The sequence below is a fragment of the Salvelinus sp. IW2-2015 genome, linkage group LG5 (assembly GCF_002910315.2).
Source record: "Salvelinus sp. IW2-2015 linkage group LG5, ASM291031v2, whole genome shotgun sequence".
Lineage (NCBI taxonomy): Eukaryota > Metazoa > Chordata > Actinopteri > Salmoniformes > Salmonidae > Salvelinus > Salvelinus sp. IW2-2015.
The window spans coordinates 12,094,398-12,115,938 of record NC_036844.1 but is presented as its reverse complement, the minus strand read 5'-3'; the positions used below and the strand labels follow the sequence as shown (position 1 = coordinate 12,115,938).

General features: G+C 45.0%; 1 protein-coding gene across 3 annotated transcripts in view; it reads right to left on the bottom strand.

Moving 5' to 3' along the window:
• Positions 1-1,109: 1,109 nt before the first annotated feature.
• LOC111963919 (ceramide transfer protein) overlaps positions 1,110-21,541 on the bottom strand; it is a 30,765-nt gene continuing 10,333 nt past the window's right edge. For 2 of the 3 annotated variants that reach the window (XM_070443554.1, XM_070443555.1), the window contains 14 exons: positions 16,294-16,410; positions 13,413-13,494; positions 8,375-8,478; positions 8,132-8,267; positions 7,248-7,331; positions 6,775-7,025; positions 6,564-6,650; positions 6,349-6,441; positions 5,674-5,769; positions 5,371-5,503; positions 5,176-5,246; positions 4,919-5,047; positions 4,554-4,683; positions 1,110-1,522 (listed from right to left, as the gene is read on the bottom strand). In XM_070443554.1, the coding sequence (XP_070299655.1) occupies positions 1,395-1,522; positions 4,554-4,683; positions 4,919-5,047; positions 5,176-5,246; positions 5,371-5,503; positions 5,674-5,769; positions 6,349-6,441; positions 6,564-6,650; positions 6,775-7,025; positions 7,248-7,331; positions 8,132-8,267; positions 8,375-8,478; positions 13,413-13,494; positions 16,294-16,410 (1,641 nt within the window). In that variant the 3' untranslated portion in view covers positions 1,110-1,394. Of the gene's footprint in view, positions 1,523-4,553; positions 4,684-4,918; positions 5,048-5,175; positions 5,247-5,370; positions 5,504-5,673; positions 5,770-6,348; positions 6,442-6,563; positions 6,651-6,774; positions 7,026-7,247; positions 7,332-8,131; positions 8,268-8,374; positions 8,483-13,412; positions 13,495-16,293; positions 16,411-21,541 lie in introns of all 3 variants that reach the window. The other variant, XM_023987501.2, reaches the window with a different exon arrangement.

Here is a 21,541-nt window from a genome sequence, read left to right as displayed (position 1 = left end):
TGTCTAAACAGAGGGCAGAGTGTCTGGGGGTTTTCGCTCCTCCCTTGATTCATTAAGGTCACTAATTAGTAAAGAACTCCTCACCTGGTCCTCTAGGTCTTATTTGAAAGGAAAAAACAAAAACCTGCAGACACTAGGCCCTCCATGGAATGAGTTTGCCACCCATGCCTTGCTTAAAAGGACCTCCTTACTTCCTCCCTTCCTACTAATAACTGCCCTGACATCATCCTGATTGGATAAGTAAGGGTCAAGTTTCAGGTTTCCACTCAGTCATATCAGGGATGGCAGGAGAGAAAGGGACGATAATCAGGTATTGGAACTAGGCCCTTGGCACGTCTCTAGTGATTTCATATGGGTGTACTGTCTATCAGCACCCTCTCCCCTACCCAAAACGTATTGTATTATCTAACCCAGTCTAAGGCATAGAGTCAATTCAGTCACAAAAAGCATTTGCAAACATTTTTACAGCTGGCTGTGAAGCAGAAATGGTTGACATTATATACAGTTATAATCCAGATATCTAAAATCCCAAATCAAAATTGTGTTATAGTATAACATTGAAACACAAGTACAACCCCAAAAAAGAAATGTGAAGATTTAATACATTTTAAAATAAAATAACTTTTAGCCTCGTCCCTCCATCAGCACCAGCAAAGTAGTGTTTTCACCAGAGAGACAGAACAAAAAAGTCTTATGTCATAGGGGTCATAGTTCAATGACAGCCCTCTGGAATTTTGTCGTTTTTTGTTTCTTACAAACAAGACGATCATTCTGGAAAAAAGGCGATCCGATTTTGTTGCACTAAGAAAATTAGCAGCGTGAGAATAATCGGTAACACCACTGATTATTATAAAAAGCTAAATCAACAGAACAAACTCCATCTCTTAAAAAAGGACTACAAAAGCAGGACTAAAATAGAGTAATGTTTTGTCTTCCAGTCTTAAACTGCTTTCTTATACATTTCTTATAACACATACGTACATTTATACATTATATTAATATATCTCTGCCAGAAAAGGGAACACAATTGACATTTTCTTATAGGTCTTTCTGCATTAGCTAATGAAACTAGCATGGGAGCTAGCATAAGAACTAGCATGAGAATTAGCAAAGGACGTAGCATAAACCTGGCATAGGAAACTAGCATGAGGAGCGAGCTAGTATAAAGAACTAGCTTGAGGTATAGAATGGGATACGAGCATTGAAGATAGCATGAGGCCTTAGATTGAAGCTAGCTGAAGACCTAGCAAGAGAGCTCGCATGGAAGCTAGTCTGAAAAGGCCTAGCTGTACCCTAGCACTTAGCATGATGGCTAGCTAGAGTTGGGTTGAAATGGTACACAATGTTCGGAACAGTCTGTTGGGTGGACAGGGGTGCTGTGAGTCCTGTGGGACTCAGAAGAGGATAGGTTTCCCGGCTGTCTTCTCCTGGACATAGCCGGTGAAGCGTTTGAGGAACTTGGGGTACTCCCTCTTGGCCACAGCCCTCAGAACTGAGGCAGGAGCCCAGCCTCCCGGGTTCACTGTGACAGGCAGGAAGAGGAAATGCACGTTACACAGGATATCACAGAGAACAGTTTAATTCACAACACCTTCATATTTAATTAGGGCTGTCAAACGATAAAGAATCGAGTTAATCACATGGTTTTCTGTGGTTAACTACTTGCCGCAGTACAAATATCTCCTATAGTCACCCTTGGTGGAGTGGGTGCGTACACCGCTAGGTAACCCTTGCTGCTATATACTAGAGAGATAGCCTCCACAATCCAGTGGGACGCTGCTTAGGGAGCGCCATGCTGCGAGTTGGATTAGTAAAACAGGTCACATAACCAGATATCCTGGGTCCGTTCAATCTACGTGCCTAAAGCTCACAACGGACACAGGCTATGTAACCTCTGTTGTTCTTGAGAAGCAAACGGTGGAGGTGAAAAAATTATAGCTCAAAAGCTAAGGACCTGTAGGACATATCCATGACTTGCCAAACCTGCCCATTTGGACGCAACATCCCCTTAGAGTCGCCCCGGGCGAACTTGAGTACCTGACAATGCGGAGGTCTCCAAAACGTTTAGTCGAGGCCAAAGCCATGAGCAGAGAGGTTTTGCAGGAGAGGATCGTCAGATCCACCGACTCCAGAGGCTCAAAAGGGACCGCACACAGTGCCTCCAAAACCAGTGCCAAGTCCCATGTAGGTTTAGAGATCGGGTTGAGACGACGTACACCTTTCAGGAACCGCACTACCAGGACTGAGATAGCAGCCATGTACACTTAACGTGGAGAATGCCCGTCCCTGCTCGAAAAGCTCCTGTAGGAACATAAGGATGAACCTCAGAGCACTGAAATGGAAGTCCTTTATCTTGGCACCAGAGCTCAAAACGCTTGTCACTTGTACATATACAGCCCTCTCGTGGAGGCCGACCTTGCAGACTGAATGGTAGCAATAACATTCGGAGGTAAACCTCTAGCTATCAGATTGGCACTCAGGGGCCAGGCCCGTAGGAACCAAATCTCCGGCCTCGCTTGCCAAACCTGCTTTTGCTCCTGGCACAACGATCTTCACCTAAAAGGTGAATGATCTCAGCGAACCAAGGCTGCCTGGGTTACGGGGAGCCACAAGTGAGTGTAGCTCAAAACCCAGAAACAGGATGTGCTGAGATGGAGTCAGACAGCTCTTTTTCTGGTTTCTTATGAAGCCTAGAGACTGAATACAGATGCGTATAACACCGTATGCCCCCTCGACTCTGCCACCACCAACCAATCAGCTGTAATAGCCGGCGGCTCGTGAGCTTTCTGAGTTTGTAGACTGAGGTGCTTGCTGAGGGCACGTAGGTCTAGAATGGGACGCAAAGTCCCTTCCCTTATCAGAACCAGGAAATACCGTCTGTACCAGCCGTCCTGGATCTTCGAGAAACCATTTGGTTTGCTTGCTTCTGGAGACGGGAGGACATTTCCTACCACAAAACGGGTGCCGAGGCCTCAGGAACAGCCGACGTGGTGACGCTGCAGAAGCGTGGGGGATCCACAACAAATTGTAGCCTGTACCCGGACGTCACTGTTCAGATGATCCAGGGCGACACTGCGCATGCGTGCCATTGGTCGGAGCAGACAGCGAGCCTCCCGTGAAGTGCCATCGGAAAGGGTGTGACACCACCTTGTGGACTAGGAGAGATTGCTTATTCTTCCATTTCCACCACTCTTGCGAAAAGTGTGTCTGAACGTGGATAAGGAACACTTTTCATCAAACTCACATGCGAGAGAGAACACTTTTGTCACGTGACCGCTATGGAACTTGGGGTTGAAAAGAAGTTTATGTACCAAGGTTTGCCTAAAGCTCGGCCCAGTCTGGGTACAAGGGCTCCGGCGATCAGTGACGTACCCCGATTACCGCCTAAACTAGTAAGATGCGTTCCGGTAAAAATAAAAAATAGACCCAGTGAAAAAAACAGAGGTTACCCTACTGACCAGTCATAGGTACTGGCGACCTAGCTTGGAATGGTAACATATAGGGGTGATTCATAATCAAATCTAATTCCCAGGAATGAAAAGCGCTAAACTGGAGAAAGACTGCTCATTTCAGGGTTCATATGAACCACCTAAACCGTGTGGGACAATAGCATCGTCGTGTCCAACCCTGCTCGTTCCCTCAACTCCGCTACCAACCACCACTTGCCTACAGGGCCCATAACCTGCATCCCCTGGACACCTCATACGGACTGGAGAGCTACAGGCAGGAATCCACAATAAATCCCAGTGATGAGCCACCCATGGAGTAGGATGCCTCCTTGTGGACAGAGAGCAAAATTGCCCAATTTATTACTTCCACGCTGGGGAGATTGATGAACACTGTGAACACCATGGAATGCGGGGTGCCAGAGGGTAATTAAACATGGACAAACTTCCAAAACACGTTGTGCTTCCGTGAGACTGTGTAGCCTGCATGAAGCCCGGCTGACTCAGTGCCCCGTTTGCTGTAATAAAAAGTGTGTGGGGGGGGGGGGGGGGGGCCGGTGCCTACAAGTTTGTTTTTTGTGTAGCGGTGCAGCTGCTCGGGGGGCTACGCGCAAAAGCCTGCTCTCTCTAATCCCCCCAACTCCAGGACCTTAAAATAGGAATGGGGTTGCCATAGCGCTGGGGGAACGCTAATAAGCTTCATTCACCGGAGGTTGTGCATGCTAGCGGACGTTAGCCAGGAGGCTCTTTGGTCTAAGCTGGCTAGCCTCTGACCGCAGCACGGCCCATTTATAATAACCAAGAGACTTAACGCTACATATACTAAACAAGAGAGCTACCCCAAGCAACGCCACCGCGGGGAGGCAGGAATAGCTAGTAGTAGCTAGCTTGCCTCGGCGCTTGTTGGCTTGCCTAACATTCACTAACCCTATAACATTAACCCGGACCCTAACCTTAGTATTCCGAAAAGGAAGTCACTCAAATCCTAATTTAAGAATACATAGTTACTGGCAATGTACTACATGGCTATTGTAATACTGCTTATTTTGTCCGTTCCAGCATGGCCATCTCTAGTGGCTATTTGAGCGGTTAAAGAGGTGAGCTCACCATTGGCGACGTAGGTGATTTTACAGGTAAGGTTGTCTCTGCTGATCTCTCTGTCGCCCTCTGGTGGGCTAACCAGGGTCTGGCATATCATGGCAATGTTGATTTTGGCACGAACACACCTGGTGGTGGGCTGCAGGGCGACAATGACATGGAGGAAGATCAATTACAAGCATAGGAGATTCTTACCAAGTTGAATATTTTAATTAACCATCATTTTTTTAATCATTATTTGGGTTGTCTCATTGAGACAAAAATATTTATTGCCAGAGAGACCTGGCCAAAGACAGACCTGAATAAGAGTTTAAGTAATCAATACAACATCCAAAAATCTTTGAGCTCATAAGTGGTAGGATGGGTCAATTGACCTGGGCGTTGTCGTGGTCCACAGAGAAGTTGCAGACCAGCCAGGTGTCTGGGTCGTTCTCGTTGTTAGCCAGGATCTTCCTCATAGCAGACAAGTACAGTACGTCTCTCTGGGATGCTGGCCACACCCTCTGCAATACAGTTCACATGTATGTTTTACATCACAAGTCTTCAGTTTTTGGCTTTGTCTACTTCCTTTAAAAACCCAATCTTTTCTCAGAGCCCATAGATTGTGTGTGTTTTACATGTTCCCTCTTACCTTGTGTGTCTGATAGACGATTACAGCGTTGTCCGATAACATCTCCACAACGTTGAAGTTCTCAATGGTGGCTGAATGAATGAGACGAACAGAGAAACAGATTAGAACATGTCCATTAAAAATAAGGAACATAGCAAGAAATGACAGAATTTAAAATACTGCTCCACTATATTACATTGTTCAGATGAGACTTACTCTCCCAGTCGTTGCGTACGTTCGTGTCCCAGAAGTAGTGACACAACTCATGTCCCGTGACTCCCTTCACAGAATGGGTGGCCTTCAGGGGGTCCAGGACAATACCATTCTCCTCTACCTCCCTCCTGTACACCTACACAAAACAGAGAGGGGTACTGTGGTTACTACTTTACTTCAACTATGGGATTGAAGACAGAATGGCTTAGTTGAAGTGCTGTCAACACAAAGGTTCTTTCTTTCACATAAGCACATGCATAAATCAAAATCACTCCTCTCTCTCTCTTCTTTCCTCCCTCCCCCTACCTTCATCTCCCCCTCCTCCACCACCAGCTGCCAGTTGGCATCCCCGCCCATATCCTGCAGCGAGTAGGTCATGTGATTCTGCACCATCTCCTCCACCTATTAAAAACAACCAGGAAGAGGAACATGATGGACAGATGGGGTTAAATGTCAGATGGAAATAACAGCTCACCGACAAACACAAACATGTTAAAGGAAAGACAAACCACCAACTGTACTGTGGTGAGGTAACAGCTATGACATGCAAACTGCAAAGGCCAGTCAATCTCTGTACTAGCAGACGAAGACAAAAGCATGCTAGCTAAATATAGTGTAGTGACTCAGGGTGGCAACCAATAATATAATGCAGGGGTGGGCAATTCCAGTCCTCGAGGGCCTGATTGGTGTCACTGATTTGGGGGGGGGGGTCAGTAAGTCAGCCAGTAGTGAAGGGGGCGCTATTGCGCCGCCACGAAGCGCAGTGGAGGGGGCAGTGACTATGGGGGCTACAGGGAGGATGAGAAGAGGGGGATGAGGAAGGAAAACAAAAGAACACGACCAAACATAAGAGGGCGAGGTAATGGGAAGAGTGAGATAAGGAAGGAGAAAAAGATGAGGGGGAAAGGAAGAGTGAGAGAGAGCATAGCGTGATGGTGACTGTTAAAGTGACGTGTTCATGGACTAAATGAGGCGAATTACCTTGTCAGCGAATCTGTGTGATCCTATGGTGGAGTAGACATCTCCCGGGGGAACTGGACTGGATCTCTGTATCCTCGACTTCTCGGTGTGAGACTAGAGACACACACGGCCAGGATGAAACACTCAATGTAATACGAAGATTGATCATCATCATCATAGAATTGGATTTCATCTCTATCAATAGAGGCGGTGGGGTTTTGCCCTGGCTCCTGTACCTGTTCCTCCATCTTGTCTTGTCTGTCAAGAGCTGCTTCAACGGCATCGAAAAACTCATCCTCATTGATCAGGCTGTTAGGCCCCTCCTGGAGGAAGAGGAGAGGGAGGAGGAATAGAAGGATAAGAAGAGGGAAGAGCAACACGGCGCTCATTACCTACTGAGAACGGGAATGACAGGTGTCTTTTCCCCCACCGACCCAGTCGTCTCACCTCGTAATCAGGACCTCCAAAGTGAGACTTCTTCTTGAGCTCAGAGAGGGCGGAATGGTAGCCCTCCTCTATCCTCCTCCTCTTCTCCGTCTCCTTGTCCAGTCTCTTCTGCCAGCTGTCCTCTCTCTTCACCATCAGGTCGATGCAGTGGGACAGGGTGGACAAAATCCCAGCTGTGGTGGCCTTGAACGTGATCGCCTCGCCCTTAAAGTCTATTCCATTGATGCCCTTAGGGCTCAGAGATCGGAACACTGGACAGAGAAGAATGTGCGTGTAAAAACACGTTTTAACATAGCTAGGTGTTTTGAAACATTTATTTCAGGACACTAATCGTTTTTCATGTTTACTACATACATGGACTACAAATAGTTTTTCATTTTCAACAATAGTTTTCAAAAGCACAAATAGCCTCAAAAAAGGTTGAACCTGCAAGCTATGTAACATTTCTATAGAAGTGATTCTGCTGTACTCACGCTTCTCCTTGCTGCCGTTGTTATTGTGGATGAACTCTCCGTCTGACCGAGTGTTGGGGAAATCATCCTCATCATCCTCAACAACTAGAGAGAAGGAGGGAGAGAGAAAAAGAGGGAACGAGAGCGGGAAAGAGAGAGAGATCAGCAATCGTCAAACAGTAGTACACCAGTCCCTACAAAGAGTCATCAATAGAGCCCGAGTAGTGCCAAGAGTCGCCTATGCAGCCACCCAGCACGGCACGCTAACAGAACTCTACTGTCCTCAGAACAACAACAATGGCCTGGCCTCTTATTCAGGAGTAAGGGATGGACGGACTGAGGGAGGGGGCATGAGATGAGGGAACGAGGAAGGGATTTGATGGGTAACAAAGGAACGGTTTGATTGTTCGTGGTCATCCAGAGCCGTCGTTCGGCACGGTGACAAAGCGCAAACTCCACCATGAGCAAATGTTCTGGGTGCAGACAGAGAGAGGGGGGGAGAGGTTGAGAGAAGGGGAGAGAGAGAGGAGGAAGAGAATGAGAGGGAGGGTGAAATGACGGAACACATTCCGTTGAAGATTCTGCAAATGTTTCCCCAAAGCGCTGAATATTTTCACGATCCACACACATGCTTAGCATTTCTGCTGGGAACACCAAATAATGTTTAGAGGCATTCTTGTGGCGCTTTGCCATTGTTTTTTGAGGTAGCTGTTGCGGTGTTTTCTGTTCATTTGCAAGTTAAGCAATAAGTAGGAAGGAACGTATTGGTTTTGCTGTCACAGAGTGCATGTGGAAGTATCTTCCTCCACGGTTACACAAAGGATCGTAGACCTGTGGCTGTCCAGCACTTAAGAATTTATTGTCTGACATAAGCATCTGATTGACAGATTAATTCATCGTCTTACCTTTGTCTCTCTGCAGCTCGTCCTTGGAGACAGCGTCGGAGCATCCGTCAAAGTACTTCTGCAGCGTGTCCACCTGTCTGCACAGGATGTCTCTGAACGTCTCCATCTCCGCCAGCTTCTCTCTCAGGCTGTGACCCTTTCGGACCCAAACAGAGGAGCGGCACGGTCAGCAAACACTGTGGGTGTGTGTGTGTGTGTGTGTGTGTGTGTGTGTGTATGTGTATGTGTTAGGTCAAGTCTCACCTTGAAGGAGGATGTGGATGTGGCAGAGTAGCCGCTGGTAGCAGACGTGAGAGACAGCATGGAACCATGTCTCCTCAGACTGGGTTCTGACCCATACCCAGACTCTGCCTAGACACAGGGAGGGAAGAGAGTGACGTTAACAGATAAGTATATATCCACATCGTTATCAACTTAACACATTAGCCAAACATGAAGTGTCCTAAGCGTTTCGTCAGCAGCCGCAAGGGGAGGTGACATACAAATCAGCATATCACGCCACTATATCTACCACCACATGTAACACATCTAAACTCACCGTCACACAGTCAGACAGACCCACGGTATATTCAGTCAAACACTCCCGACAGTAAACTTCCTGATCCCCAACCACCTTCACTGCTACTTGTCACACCGGGACAGAGTATGAGGTGAACGTTAAACACTCTCCGTCCCCATTTCTTTTCTCCGTGTGTCCCATCCCTCCCTCTATCCTTCCCTCCCAATCACTACCTGTGTTTATGACAAGTCATGAATCAATCAAATGTAACTTCCTCTGTGATATCAGAGATGATCTGATGGATCAGATGATCCATCTGATGATTTACCACTCCAGTGTTAATCTGCTAAATTGTAATTATCTGATTTATTGCCTACCTCCTCATGCCTTTTGCACACATTGTATATAGATTCTCTTTTTTTTCTTTTTTTCTACCATGTTATTGACTTGTTTATTGTTTACTCCATGTGTAACTCTGTGTTGTTGTCTGTTCACACTGCTATGCTTTATCTTGGCCAGGTCGCAGTTGCAAATGAGAACTTGTTCTCAACTAGCCTACCTGGTTAAATAAAGGTAAAATAAAAATAAATAAAATAAAAATATGGTAGCAGACACATTTTCCCATGACTCTTTCCTCTGTGTACATGTTATTCACGTGTCTTTTCATATGTCCACGGTTCTACGGGTGTGGTAAACAAGGTTTAGCTAATACATCTTGTATGAGAGGATGTGTTATAACGTCGCTATATTTTACTTAAAAACAACGTCTTAAGTTAAATGAGAATCACATCCTCTCTCACCATTACACAACCACCCCTGTGTTTCAGGAGTGTGTGCAACAACATCACCCTAACAACACAGAGTTCTCTCTATGACCCTGACACAGCGGGACCGTGGCAACAGTGACCACGGCAACCATGGAACACTGTCACAGAATGGAGTATTGGGTGACATCCTCTAACAGAGGATAGAAGCTCTCTGGTCTCTGCAGCTCTGATTTCTTACCTAACCCCGATACTTAAAATAGAGAGAGCGAGCGAGGTGGGAAAAGAGGGAAGATCTGTCTGGAGAGGACATAGTGATTCACCCTGTGTGAATTAGCACTCAGAAAAGAGTACAGACACTGTGTGGGGCCATAACACAGGGTTAAGGGTTCAAGTGGAACCGAGCGTGTAGCCTAGTTAAGTATTTCCAACGAAGATGAAGACAGCATGTGCTTCCATTCCTCACCACCAGGTGGCAGACTGTTCCCATGGCTACTGCCTGGCCCTGCATCACCCACCCAGAGCTTACTATCGGTCAATGACCAGGAGTAACCATTTTCCTGCCTCCACCAGGGCTTTCAATACTACTGTCGCCCTCTCAGCTGTACCTATTACAACAATGACCGTTCAATACAGCCGCTATCTGCCAAATCAAAGAGCTGCTATTGAATATAATGCAGTTTCTTATCTGGTTGGTTGATAAAGACAATCGCCCACAGGATCAAAGAAGCGGTGTGTTTGTAATCAGTCTATACAAACACATTCAACAGAAATTGTATTTTCATTTTTTAAAATTTAACTAGACAAGTCAGTTCTTATTTTACAATGACCGCCAAACCCTCCCCTAACCCGGACGACGCTGGGCCAATGGTGCGCCGCCCTATGGGACTCCCGGTTGTGATACAGCCCGGGATCGAACCCGGGTCTATAGTGATGCCTCTAGACCGCTGCGCCACTCAAGAACCAAGAAAGATGGGGAAGGGAGAGGGAGAAAGAGTAAATATGCAATGCCCCGAGTCTGAATATAACTTAAACACACACATAGCTAAAGTACTTAAACATCTGTGTCGGTGTGTGTGTCGGTGTGAGAGAGAGAGTGAGAGACTGTAAGTGAGAGAGTGTGTGAGAGTGTGTGAGAGAGATGTGGACTGATTATTTGAAACTAGCTGTCTCTCTAGGTGTACTAACAGATAAGAATATTTTACAGGACAGACGTGGAACTTTCCATACAATCACACACAGACCATGTTTACTCATGTAGCAAAGAGCAATACATAATATTATTTACTATATCTTTTTTTTTTTTTTCACATTTTAGCCCTCACCAGATTATTTTTCTCTAGTGAGAGTTGACACTTTGCTGTGAGTCTGAAGAGTGATCAGAGGGAAACAGAGATTGCGAGAGAGGGGGACAGAAGGGCCTCCTCACAGGCCGAGAGTTTGACTGGTGACTCATTGTGGGGAGAAGGTGTAGTGTGTGTGTGTGTGTGTGTGTGTGTGTGACTCATTCCTTCCTGCTCTGGCTGAGTCAGAGGGTCACCCTGCGGCTAGGAGGAACAAGAGAAAGGGGGTGTGTGTGACACGGAGGGGTTTCCCAAAACCCACTGCCAGGAATGACTAACATGTGTCAGGAGGAAAGGAGAGAGCGAGGAAAGGAGGGAGGGAGAGGAGAAAGCCTTCCGCATGCTTCGGTTCAGCTGGCGCCCATCCTAGGCGAACCCAACGAGTGTGCTCGCATACTCGCTTAAGACCTTCGCTTGAAAAACGAGAAAAAAAGCTACAAAAGTTTCATTTTTCCATCTTGAGATGTTGTAGCCAGTATACACTTCCTCAAAATAGTCTGAATTCATCTAAAATAATCCAAGAAATCTGTCATAAATTTTTGCGCAATTTTACATGAAGATGTTTGGTGTAGTATTTCTCAAGGGGAAAAATGTGCATGAAAACATTCGTCTCTAATTGACAAACACTTAATTGAAGAATCCCTACGGTTGACCAACCACCGACGAAGGGGCATAGACTTCGGCTACCGACTTCGGCATGCCTCGACACAAAATGTGTGCGCGAACAGCTGAAAAAAACCCTTGAAGACCAAAACGTCACAAAATGTCATAATATACACGCAACCTGTTTCGGATGGGAAGCATGGGGATGCCTTAAAGGGATACTTCGGGATTTTGAGAATGATGCCCTTTTTTCTTCTTCCCCAGAGTCAGACGAACTCGGCGGATACCATTTGTATGTCTTTGCGTGCAGCTGGAAGGAAGTCGCTAGCCAGCACTAGTGCAACTGCTAACTAGCGTTAGCGCGCTAGCAGATACCCATAAACTTCCAGTCATTGTGAGGGCTTTGGCTGGCGAAACTACCTCCAACTTCCTTTATACTGGACTCATTGTCAAAATCCTCAAGTATCCCTTTAAGGGTGGAGTGGCTACTCTGCCTTCAAAGACAAATTCAGCATTATGTTCTGAAGCGTTAGTGTCTGACACCACATTCAAACACAATGTTCACTATTTAAATATGTTCATTACATGCTCATAGGACAAGGTCTACTATTTGTTCTGCTGTGTTCTGGGCTCTCACAAACACCCTTTCCTTCACACTATCTGCAACCTCACAACTAGGCTTGGGCGGTATACCGTATATCGGGGTATTTAGAAAAAGCCACGGGATGGTTTTTTCAAAACCGTCCAAACTCTTTGATGTTTTTCAATAAAATGTGAATATATGTAGCAATTTTTTTAAAGTTTACGCCTGCAGTCAACTTGCGCAATACGTTAGGAGATAAAAACATATTGCTTTCTTCATTTCACTGGTCACATTATGAAGGTTGCTGTAGTTCCCCAGAACAGTCAAGCCAGTCACGTGTTTGTTTGTAAATAGCACAACGGGAGACTGCGGGAGCTGGTGAGTCCGTAGTGTTCTATCTATCGGCGAGTCTCTGTTGAGCAGTGCACATGAGGTGATGAAGTTACGCTTGTATGCAAGTCACTAGTAAAATGTTTGCTATCAGATATCTTAAAATGGCTTTTTGCCAAAGAGCTCTGGATGAGTTGTCTGTAGAGTTGCCATTTTTCCCTGTGCTTCCTACTAGCGTTTTTTCCCCTCCTCCGTTCTTCTCCCCTCTGCTTCATGTACACATGCTGCTCGTCCTTCAGAAAAGCATGCATCACAACTTTGTTCACTTGCACAATTTCTCTCGTTCACTTCCGCTTGTAAATGTCCACACTTGCCGAAAATGACATTTGGTAGCTACTAGCTAAGCTTGTATAACTTTGAGCTGAATTTGCCTGTCTTTGGAATTAGTTTGTTTGTTTTCACTTGTTAGCATTTAGCTAACAGTGGATGTGATTTCACTATTAGTTTGTGCTCATTTTGTTAGCATTCTGGTAATCGAGGCACAATGGGCTTTTATTGCATTTTTAGCACCCCCTTGTGTGCTATGCCAGTAATACCGTAAATCCCACCAAAGCCTTCACAACCCATTACCATTGCGTAAGCAAATCCCTCCCTAGAAGATAGCCTCAGACTGTCAGAGTGAGGAATCCATTCTGTCTATTATTGTCCTCCCACTCGTACACTCCTCCACATCTTGCCTCTCCCCCACCCCTCCTCTCTATCCTACACTCTATGCTAATCCATCCACAACTCCCTCTTTCGCCCTCCCTCTTCCTCCTCCCCTCGCTCTCTCCCCCCTCCTCCTCCTCCCTGATGAGTAACAGGACCTAATTCCAGAAGGATCAGAGCGTCTGTGGAAACAATTATAAACTGGATCAGTGATGCAGCGCCCTGTACAACCTATTACTGCGTGTGTGTCAGTGAGAACCCCTCCCTGGGAACTTTATCCTTTAACACCGGAGTGTAAACAATAGGTGCCACTCATTATCTGACCTGCTTTCAACGGTGAGAACAGAAAATGACAAGTCTGGATAAAGCGCGCACACACACACACACTAGATTAAGGGCACTGTGCTAAATGGTAGTAGAACACACAGTATCTGGTTTAGTATAGGTAAACTTGCCATTAAACACACTGCTGCTGGAGGGACTAGTGATGTCCTCTGGATGACTCCACTGTCTATCCTCCCCTCTCTTAGACTCTGATAGAAACACACACAGGTAAAACACACACACAACTGTAACAGGGAGTGAGTGCTAGGTTGATACGAAATGAATGAAACAACTAAACCATCTACACTGAACCAAAATATAAACGCAACATGTAAAAGTGTTGGTCTCATGTTTCATGAGCTGAAATAAAAAGTTCTCCATACGCACAAAACGCTTCTCATTGCTCTAAAATGTGCACAAATTTGTTTACATCCCTGTTAGTGAGCATTTCTACGTTGCCAAGATAATCCATCCACCTGACAGGTGTGGCATATCAAGAAGCTGATTAAATAGCATGATCATTACACAGGTGCACCTTGTGCTGGGGACAATAAAAGGCCACAAAAATGTTTCCTGTTTTGCCACAAAACATTGCCAAATGTCTCATGTTTTGAAGGGGCATGCAAATGGCATGCTGAATGCAGGAATGTCCACCAGAGCGGTTGCCAGATAATTGAATGTTAATTTCTCTACCATAAGCCGCCTCCAACGTCGTTTTAGAGAATTTGGCAGTACTTCAACCGGCCTCACATCCGCAGACTACGTATATGGAGACGTGTGAGCGGTCTGCTGATGTCAACGATGTGAACATAACCCCACTGCCACCATGGGCACTATGGTGTAGGCAGGCATAAGCTACAGACAACGAACACAATTGCATTTTATCGATGGCAATTTGAATGCACAGAAATACCGTGACGAGATCCTGAAGCCCGTTGTCGTGCCATTCATCTGCTGCCATCTCATGTTTTAGCACGATAATGCACAGCCCCAGACCTGCCAACCCTGTCCAACTTTTTAGAGTACCAGACGTGTGTGCAGCAAATTGGAGATTCATGTGCTTAGACAAACATTATGGATCACACGTGGTTCAGTTCAGTCCTCTGAAAAGGTATTTACAAAACAGAAATAAAAGATCCATACTGCTAAGTACAGGACATATAAAATAAATAAATGTTTTGTGGAATTAGCACAGATTGTATGTTTATTCCATTACATGTACAGTATAGAAAGGAGATAATTTTCTATAACGTTTTTCTTAGCACATGCCCCCAAGTTTCGTCTCTATAGTAGAAGAATGCTTGTCACCTCTCAAACAGGGCCAGTTCTCAAGTATTGGCTTTTTAGACACGGTTCCTAATCAACACTAAAAGCAAATCATTTTGAAAACATACAAACAAATGATCGCGTCGACACAGACCGCAAACTGGCTACACAAAGCTTAAGTAGGCTACTGCAAAGGGAATCTGAACGCTGTTCGCTAGAAGAGTCCGCTGTTTCAGCCTACATAATGTACCTATTGGATTTCTTTGCAGCGCAAACATCATTTCAGATTTTAGAAATTGGAAAAATCTCAAATCTGGTGCAAAGGCATTTTAGAAGCATTGCCTCTATAGCTAATACCGGACACTCATTCACTCTTCATCGCGCAGTCTTCTAAACTCCAGACTCCATTTAATGCCAAGATGTTTAGATTATACTGTAACGACCCTGGGTTTATAAGCGCGGATATCGACTCTGCCGCACGAGCATACTTTTATAATGCTTTTTGTGACGTGGATCATAATTAGTTAGTCTATCAGGTTGGGTGATCTTCGTAATGTTACGTGGAAAATACAACTAATGGGATGCAGAATTAAATGCATCACACTCGCACAGATGCGAACAGTTCATTTTCCTATTTGCATTTCATTTCTTTCACTAGCAAATGTGAGTGAACTGCTGGCACTTTAGAGCCCACCGAATGGCCATCTTATGTTCGCTAACGTTAGCTTGAAACAATTAGTGTATACCTTACCACAACACACGGAGTCGAAAAGGGATATGTCCATTTATTTAGGTACAGCTGACAGTCTGCAAACTCAGCAACACAACAAACAGGAGGAAGGGCAGACACGGGGTAGCTACGTTGAATAATTATGTACTAATCTCCATGTCGGTTGGCACAAACTCCGTACATCTGCGTGTTGCAGCTCGAGAATCGGATGTCAGATTTACTCAGTGGATTTATTTTTTATTCAAATGTTATTTTTTTTTTTTTTAACTAATCAGGCCTTATTCATTTCTGCGTACTTTTAACTCGGATCTCATACCTGCGTATATGTACAGAGAATTGCGTAGTTGGTACGCAAAATGCGTGCATGTCTGCAGGCCCATGACACAAGGATCTGTACACAATTCCTGGAAGCTGAAAATCTCCCAGTTCTTCCATAGCCTGCATACTCACCACCAGACATGTCACCCATTAATAATGTTTGGGATGCTCTGGATCAACCTGTATGACAGCGTGTTCCAGTTTCCGCAAATATCCAGCTACTTCGCACAGCCATTGAAGAGGAGTGGGACAACATTCCACAATCAACAGCCTGATCAACTCTGTGAAGGAGGTGTGTCGCGCTGCATGAGGTAAATGGTGGTCACACCAGATACTGACCACCCCCCCCCTACTTTAGCAAAATGTATTTTTAAGGTTGTGACCAACAGATGCATATCTGTATTCCCAGTCATGTGAAATCCATAGATTAGGGCCTCATGAATTTATTTCAATTGACCGATTTCCTCATATAAACTGTAACTCAGTAAAATCTTTGAAATATTGTTGTGGTTATATTTTTGTTCAGTATATGTACCACATCCCTGATCGGACTGTGTGCAACCATGACCTACATGATATCTTATTACCTGGCACTCATAGGTAGACATTAGATGTGACGATAAGAAACATGCAGCCAAGGTAAAACAAAGACATTTTGAACACTCCAGTGTGTGTGTATTATTATAGGTCTTACCCTGTGTAGTTCGATGGAGTTGATCCATTGGTGTCTGTGTTCTGGGTCTGTGGCCCTCAGGTACCACACGCTGTCGTTAACACTGACGTCCAGCCTGCACTCGTCAAACTCATGGGGCTGAGGGAGTGAGAGAGATACGAAGGGAGGGAAAACTGTCAAATGTACAGCAACAAAACACTTAAATATTGCACAGGCCATAGTATTGGGAATAACATAAGACAGCAAGAATACTTCTTTGCGATTCACACGGGACAGTGAAGCTGTACGGGTTTGTAGCTTATATAGCAGGCCATTGAAAGAAAGAGGAAAAAGGCAGAGAGAAATCAGAGTTCAAAATCAGAACATCCTCCATTTTATGAGGCAGGCGAGAGACAAATGGGCTTTTGAAGTAGCCGATCAGCAGAAGTGAACAGACCCCTAATGTCTCTCCAGTGGCCTTCCTCTCCCTATTGCTCAAATCTGAGAAACTGATGTGCTGGCACTGCCTCTCTCGCTCTGTGGCGTTTATGAGCCGTTTCAGGCCCTCTGAAGGACGCATCTGCAGTGAGAGTCTAGGAGCCAAACGCTAAATCACAAACCAGGGCTAATCACAGCCAGAGGACTGGGTGTGTGTGTGTGTGGGGGTGGGGTTTGGTCAAGGGCAGTTTAGGACAGCGAGCGATAGAGTGTAAGGTAAATGTCCACATCCCCAAGCTACAACATAAGATGGCTCCTTCATTTACCCCTAAAACCTGTCTGAACGTCAGACATTAGGCTAATTAAAAGTGGTTTTATAAATCGTGTTCTGTAACTCATTCATTAGTAGAAATCTTCATGCCTCAATCCCACATAAATTGTAAAGACTGACAGTAGGCTCAGACATTCTTGGAGAGCTATGGCAAAAAACATTTATTTGGGGGTGAACTAATGTTAAGCCCCTCCAGACTAGTACCTCGTAAGATGGTCAATTTATTTTACAACACCCCACCTCACACTGGCAGATATAATGGAATGAGAGAGTGTGTGCATCACAGCAGAACGGGACTATTTTAGTGAGTTGGCAGAGTCATTCTAGCCCAGCCAGCCAGCATCAGCTCTATAGAATGGGGGCTCAGTGGAAGAGTCTAATTTAGCTGTGCTGAACCCTGGACGGGAGAGAGGACAGGACCAGATGCTCAGTGGGTGAGAAATAATGTAAATGGCATACAAAACACACGTTCAATGTTGCTGTCCATTACTGAAGTTAACTTCTGCAGAACGTCAATCTCCTGTCTTCGTGTTGCTCAGTAGCCTTAGCCCCACGTCACACACCAACTGACACTCAGTGACTGATTGACTATTAGCCAAACCTCGTCTGTGAACAATTTATCTTGACTTTCAGCATGCTTATAGAGAAGGGCACTCAACGTGTACTGCACTGACACAAATGACTGATGATTGGCTGAAAAAAATTGATCAGATTGTGTGAGCTGTAATGTTAGCCGTTGATATTATTGACCATAGTCTGTTATTGGAAAAACTTAAGTGTTATGGCCTTACATCCTCTATCATATCATGGGTTGAGAGCCATCTATCCAATAGAACACAGAGGGTCTTCTTTAATGGAAGCTTCTCTAATGTAAAACATGTAAAGTGTGGTATTCTGCAAGGCAGCAGTCTTGGTCCTTTATTGTTCTCTATTTTTACTAATAATCTACCACTAGCCTGTGTGTTTGAGGGGAGAGGAGAAGGGGTCTCTAGGCTAGGGTGGTATCCAGATTTTCACATCATCATACCGTCTTGCTCTCATCCCGGGATTTATGGTATTACCGGTTTAGCACACATGGGGCCTCAAAAGACACAAAAAAGCCCATTGGCTATCTATTACCAGAATGTTAACAAAATTGGCACAAGTAATAATGAATTTCCATGGAGGCTGCTAGCTAAATATGCTAACGAGCGCAAATGAAAATAAACAAATGGCAAAGACAGGCAATCCAGCTCATAAAGTTATACATCAAATCAAAGTGTATTTGTCACGTGCGCCGAGTACAACAGACCTTACAGTGAAATGCTTACCTACAGGCTCTAACCAATAGTGCAAAAAAGGTATTAGGTGAACAAGAGGTAAGTAAAGAAATAAAACAACAGTAAAAAGACAGGCTATATACAGTAGCGAGGCTATAAAAGTAGCGAGGCTACATACAGACACTGGTTAGTCAGGCTGATTGAGGTAGTATGTACATGTAGATATGGTTAAAGTGACTATGCATATATATATATGCATCGGTAGCTCTTATTATATATATAAGAGCTACCGAATGTTATTTTTGGTGAGTTTGGACATTTACAAGTGAACGTGAACGAGAGACATTGTGTTTATCTGAAGGAAGAAGAGTACTAGCTCTGGAGTCTGGACTCGCTAGGGCAACCTTTATTTAACTAGGCAAGTCAGTTAAGAACAAATTCTTATTTACAATGACGGCCTACACCGGCCAAACCCTAACCAGGATGACGCTGGGCCAATTGTGCGCCGCCCTATGGGACTCCCGATCACAGCCAGGTTGTGATACAGCCCGGGATCGAACCAGGGTCTGTAGTGACGCTTCTAGCACCGCGATGCAGTGCCTTAGACCGCTGCGCCACTCGGGAGCCTGCATGCTCTGTTCGGAGAAGACGGGGGAGGAGGGTAAGGAAATCAAAAATATAGCAGTGGCAGCTGTACCGATAACTCATCCAAAAGGGTTTCGAATTCTCAAACATGAAAGTTAACACATTATGATGCCACGTCCCCTTAATAATTCAGATACTTGCTTAGATAACTAGCAAGTTAAACTTAGGGGTCGCGTTAAGGCAGAATTCTTCGTTTTTTCTCGTAGGAAAAAAAAGTTTAAAAAGCATAAGTAAAGCGTTTTGTACTCCAGCGTTTTGTACACACAGAACTAAAATGCTTCTTGTAATTTCTGCTCGGCATCGGACTGATTTTGTGCCTCAGTTGCACTTCTCCACTCGGATGAGAATTCACGAACAGGCATATCAGCAGACAGTGCTCTGACTTAAGCAAGATTAACTTTAAGCAAAACATTAGGAAATGTATATTGGTCTACATTATTTCTACGATAAACATTAGAAATATGATGGCCATGCATCGTTTTGAAAAGAAAAAAAAAGACCCTACTTTTTCAATTGTAAGCTCATTTACTTGTGTGGCTGCCAGCCAAATGTGTTGCACTAATGTATTTTCTGAAGGAAAACTATAGTTGTACTTCCCTGATCACTCTATTGGAAAAAAACACAACAAAAAAACACTTGACTTTCAATATAAAACGCGACCCCTGTCAATACACAGATGGACTCATCTGCTCCTGCTTCTTCCAGTTGTGCTATTTACAAACAAATGCGACTGGCTCAACTGTTCTGGGGAACTACGGTAAGCTTCATAATGTAAACTAATGTGACAGGTGAAATGAAGAACGCAATCGCCGAACGTATTGCACAAGTTGACTGCAAGTATTTACTTAAAAAGTAGCTACAAACATGAAAATGTACTGAAAAACATCAACAAAATAGTTTCAACGGTATTAAAAAAAACATCCCGTGGCTATTTTCAAATATCCCGGAAGACGATATTCTGCCCAAGCCTACTCTAGGGTGCTAGGAATGGGAGACGATGGTGAGAGGGCTCCTTGGAATGGTCTGCCGGGCGTGGGTAAACTGGGAGGGTATACTGGGAAGCAGGGTTAAAAGAAACACCCATTCCTCTGGAGAGGCAAAGAGTGGATCTCTTTGGACATACACACGCGAGTGAATACTTAGTTCCACTCTCCTCCAATGTTCTCTTTAAAGTTCTGTCTGAAGCATGTAGGGAGGAGTCCAGAAACTTCTAAAGGACAGGTTTTAGGCTGAGGCCTCTTTCACGCCTCTCTTTCCCAAGACAAACTCCCCATTGTGCTTTTGAAGCGGCCGGCCCAACCTGTTTTTAACATGCGATTGCATTTAGAATTGTTGCACAATGACTGGGCTTCGAATAAGAACACTTTTCACTCCAGCAGCATCCAGCTGTTTGAGAGCTGCACTGTCCGACAGGTGATCTTATTCAGCTCACGGACTACTAGGTTCTGTAACATATGCTGTGCGCGTGTGATAAAGAATTTACATGATAAACTAACAAAACGCATCAATTCCACTCAATTATGCAAATGATCCTATAGACCAATAAGCAATGTCTTTTTGGCGTCTAACTGATTAACAGTAAACCGTTAACATCCCTAAGAGAAACCAATCTAAACAATTGTAGCCCACCACATATCTACATATATAAACAAGACTTCCAGCATTTCACAGACAGTATTACTGCGGCGTATACAACAACACTGAGCATAAATCTGTGTTCTGGTACAAAAACTCTAATCCTAAAAGGGTAGATGGTTGGGGTCACTGGGGAAAGGAGACTATAATGGAAGAGACTGATCTAGTTGAATGAGAGGGAGCAGGATAGGACAGGACGGGAGAGAGCAGGACAGGACAGGACGGGAGAGAGCAGGATAGGACAGGACGGGAGAGAGCAGGATAGGGACAGGACGGGAGAGAGCAGAGACAGGACAGGACGGGAGAGAGGCAGGACAAGGACCGGGAGAGAGAGGATAGGACAGGACGGGAAGAGAGCAGGACAGGACAGGGACGGAGAGCAGAGCAGGACAGGGACAGGACGGGAGAGAGCAGGGAACGACGAGCGGAGAGAAGCAGGATAGGGCAGGACAGGAGAGAGCAGGACAGGGCAGGACGGGAGAGAGCAGGATAGGACAGGACGGGAGAGAGCAGGATAGGACAGCGGGCCAAAGACGACGACTCGTCTCCTGTGATATCAGGCAACAGGATGTCATGCGAACTAGACCAGAGGAAGAGACCAATTTCCTGTTTCAACTAACACTTTCTAACACTTTCAACACCTCCCCCTATAGCCTGTCTTTTGTTCCGGCTCTCTGTCTCGCACTCTTTTCTTCCATCCTACCCTCCAATCTCTTAGTAAACCATTGAAAATCAACACTGATTGCCCCTTCTATTCCTCCCCATCACCCTCAAACTACAATATCACTGAATAAACCACAGATTCAGCCATTCATTGGACAGATTAAACCCATCAAAGAGCTTCCTTCTGCAATAGCAACATAAATAGGCTGAAGGGTTTGAGGTGGGCAGAGAGATGACTTCTGAATTTGCACACATTGACATTTCTCAATTCTCTTGACCTCTGCTTTGCCATCCTTCCTCAGAGTATCACTGCCAATGG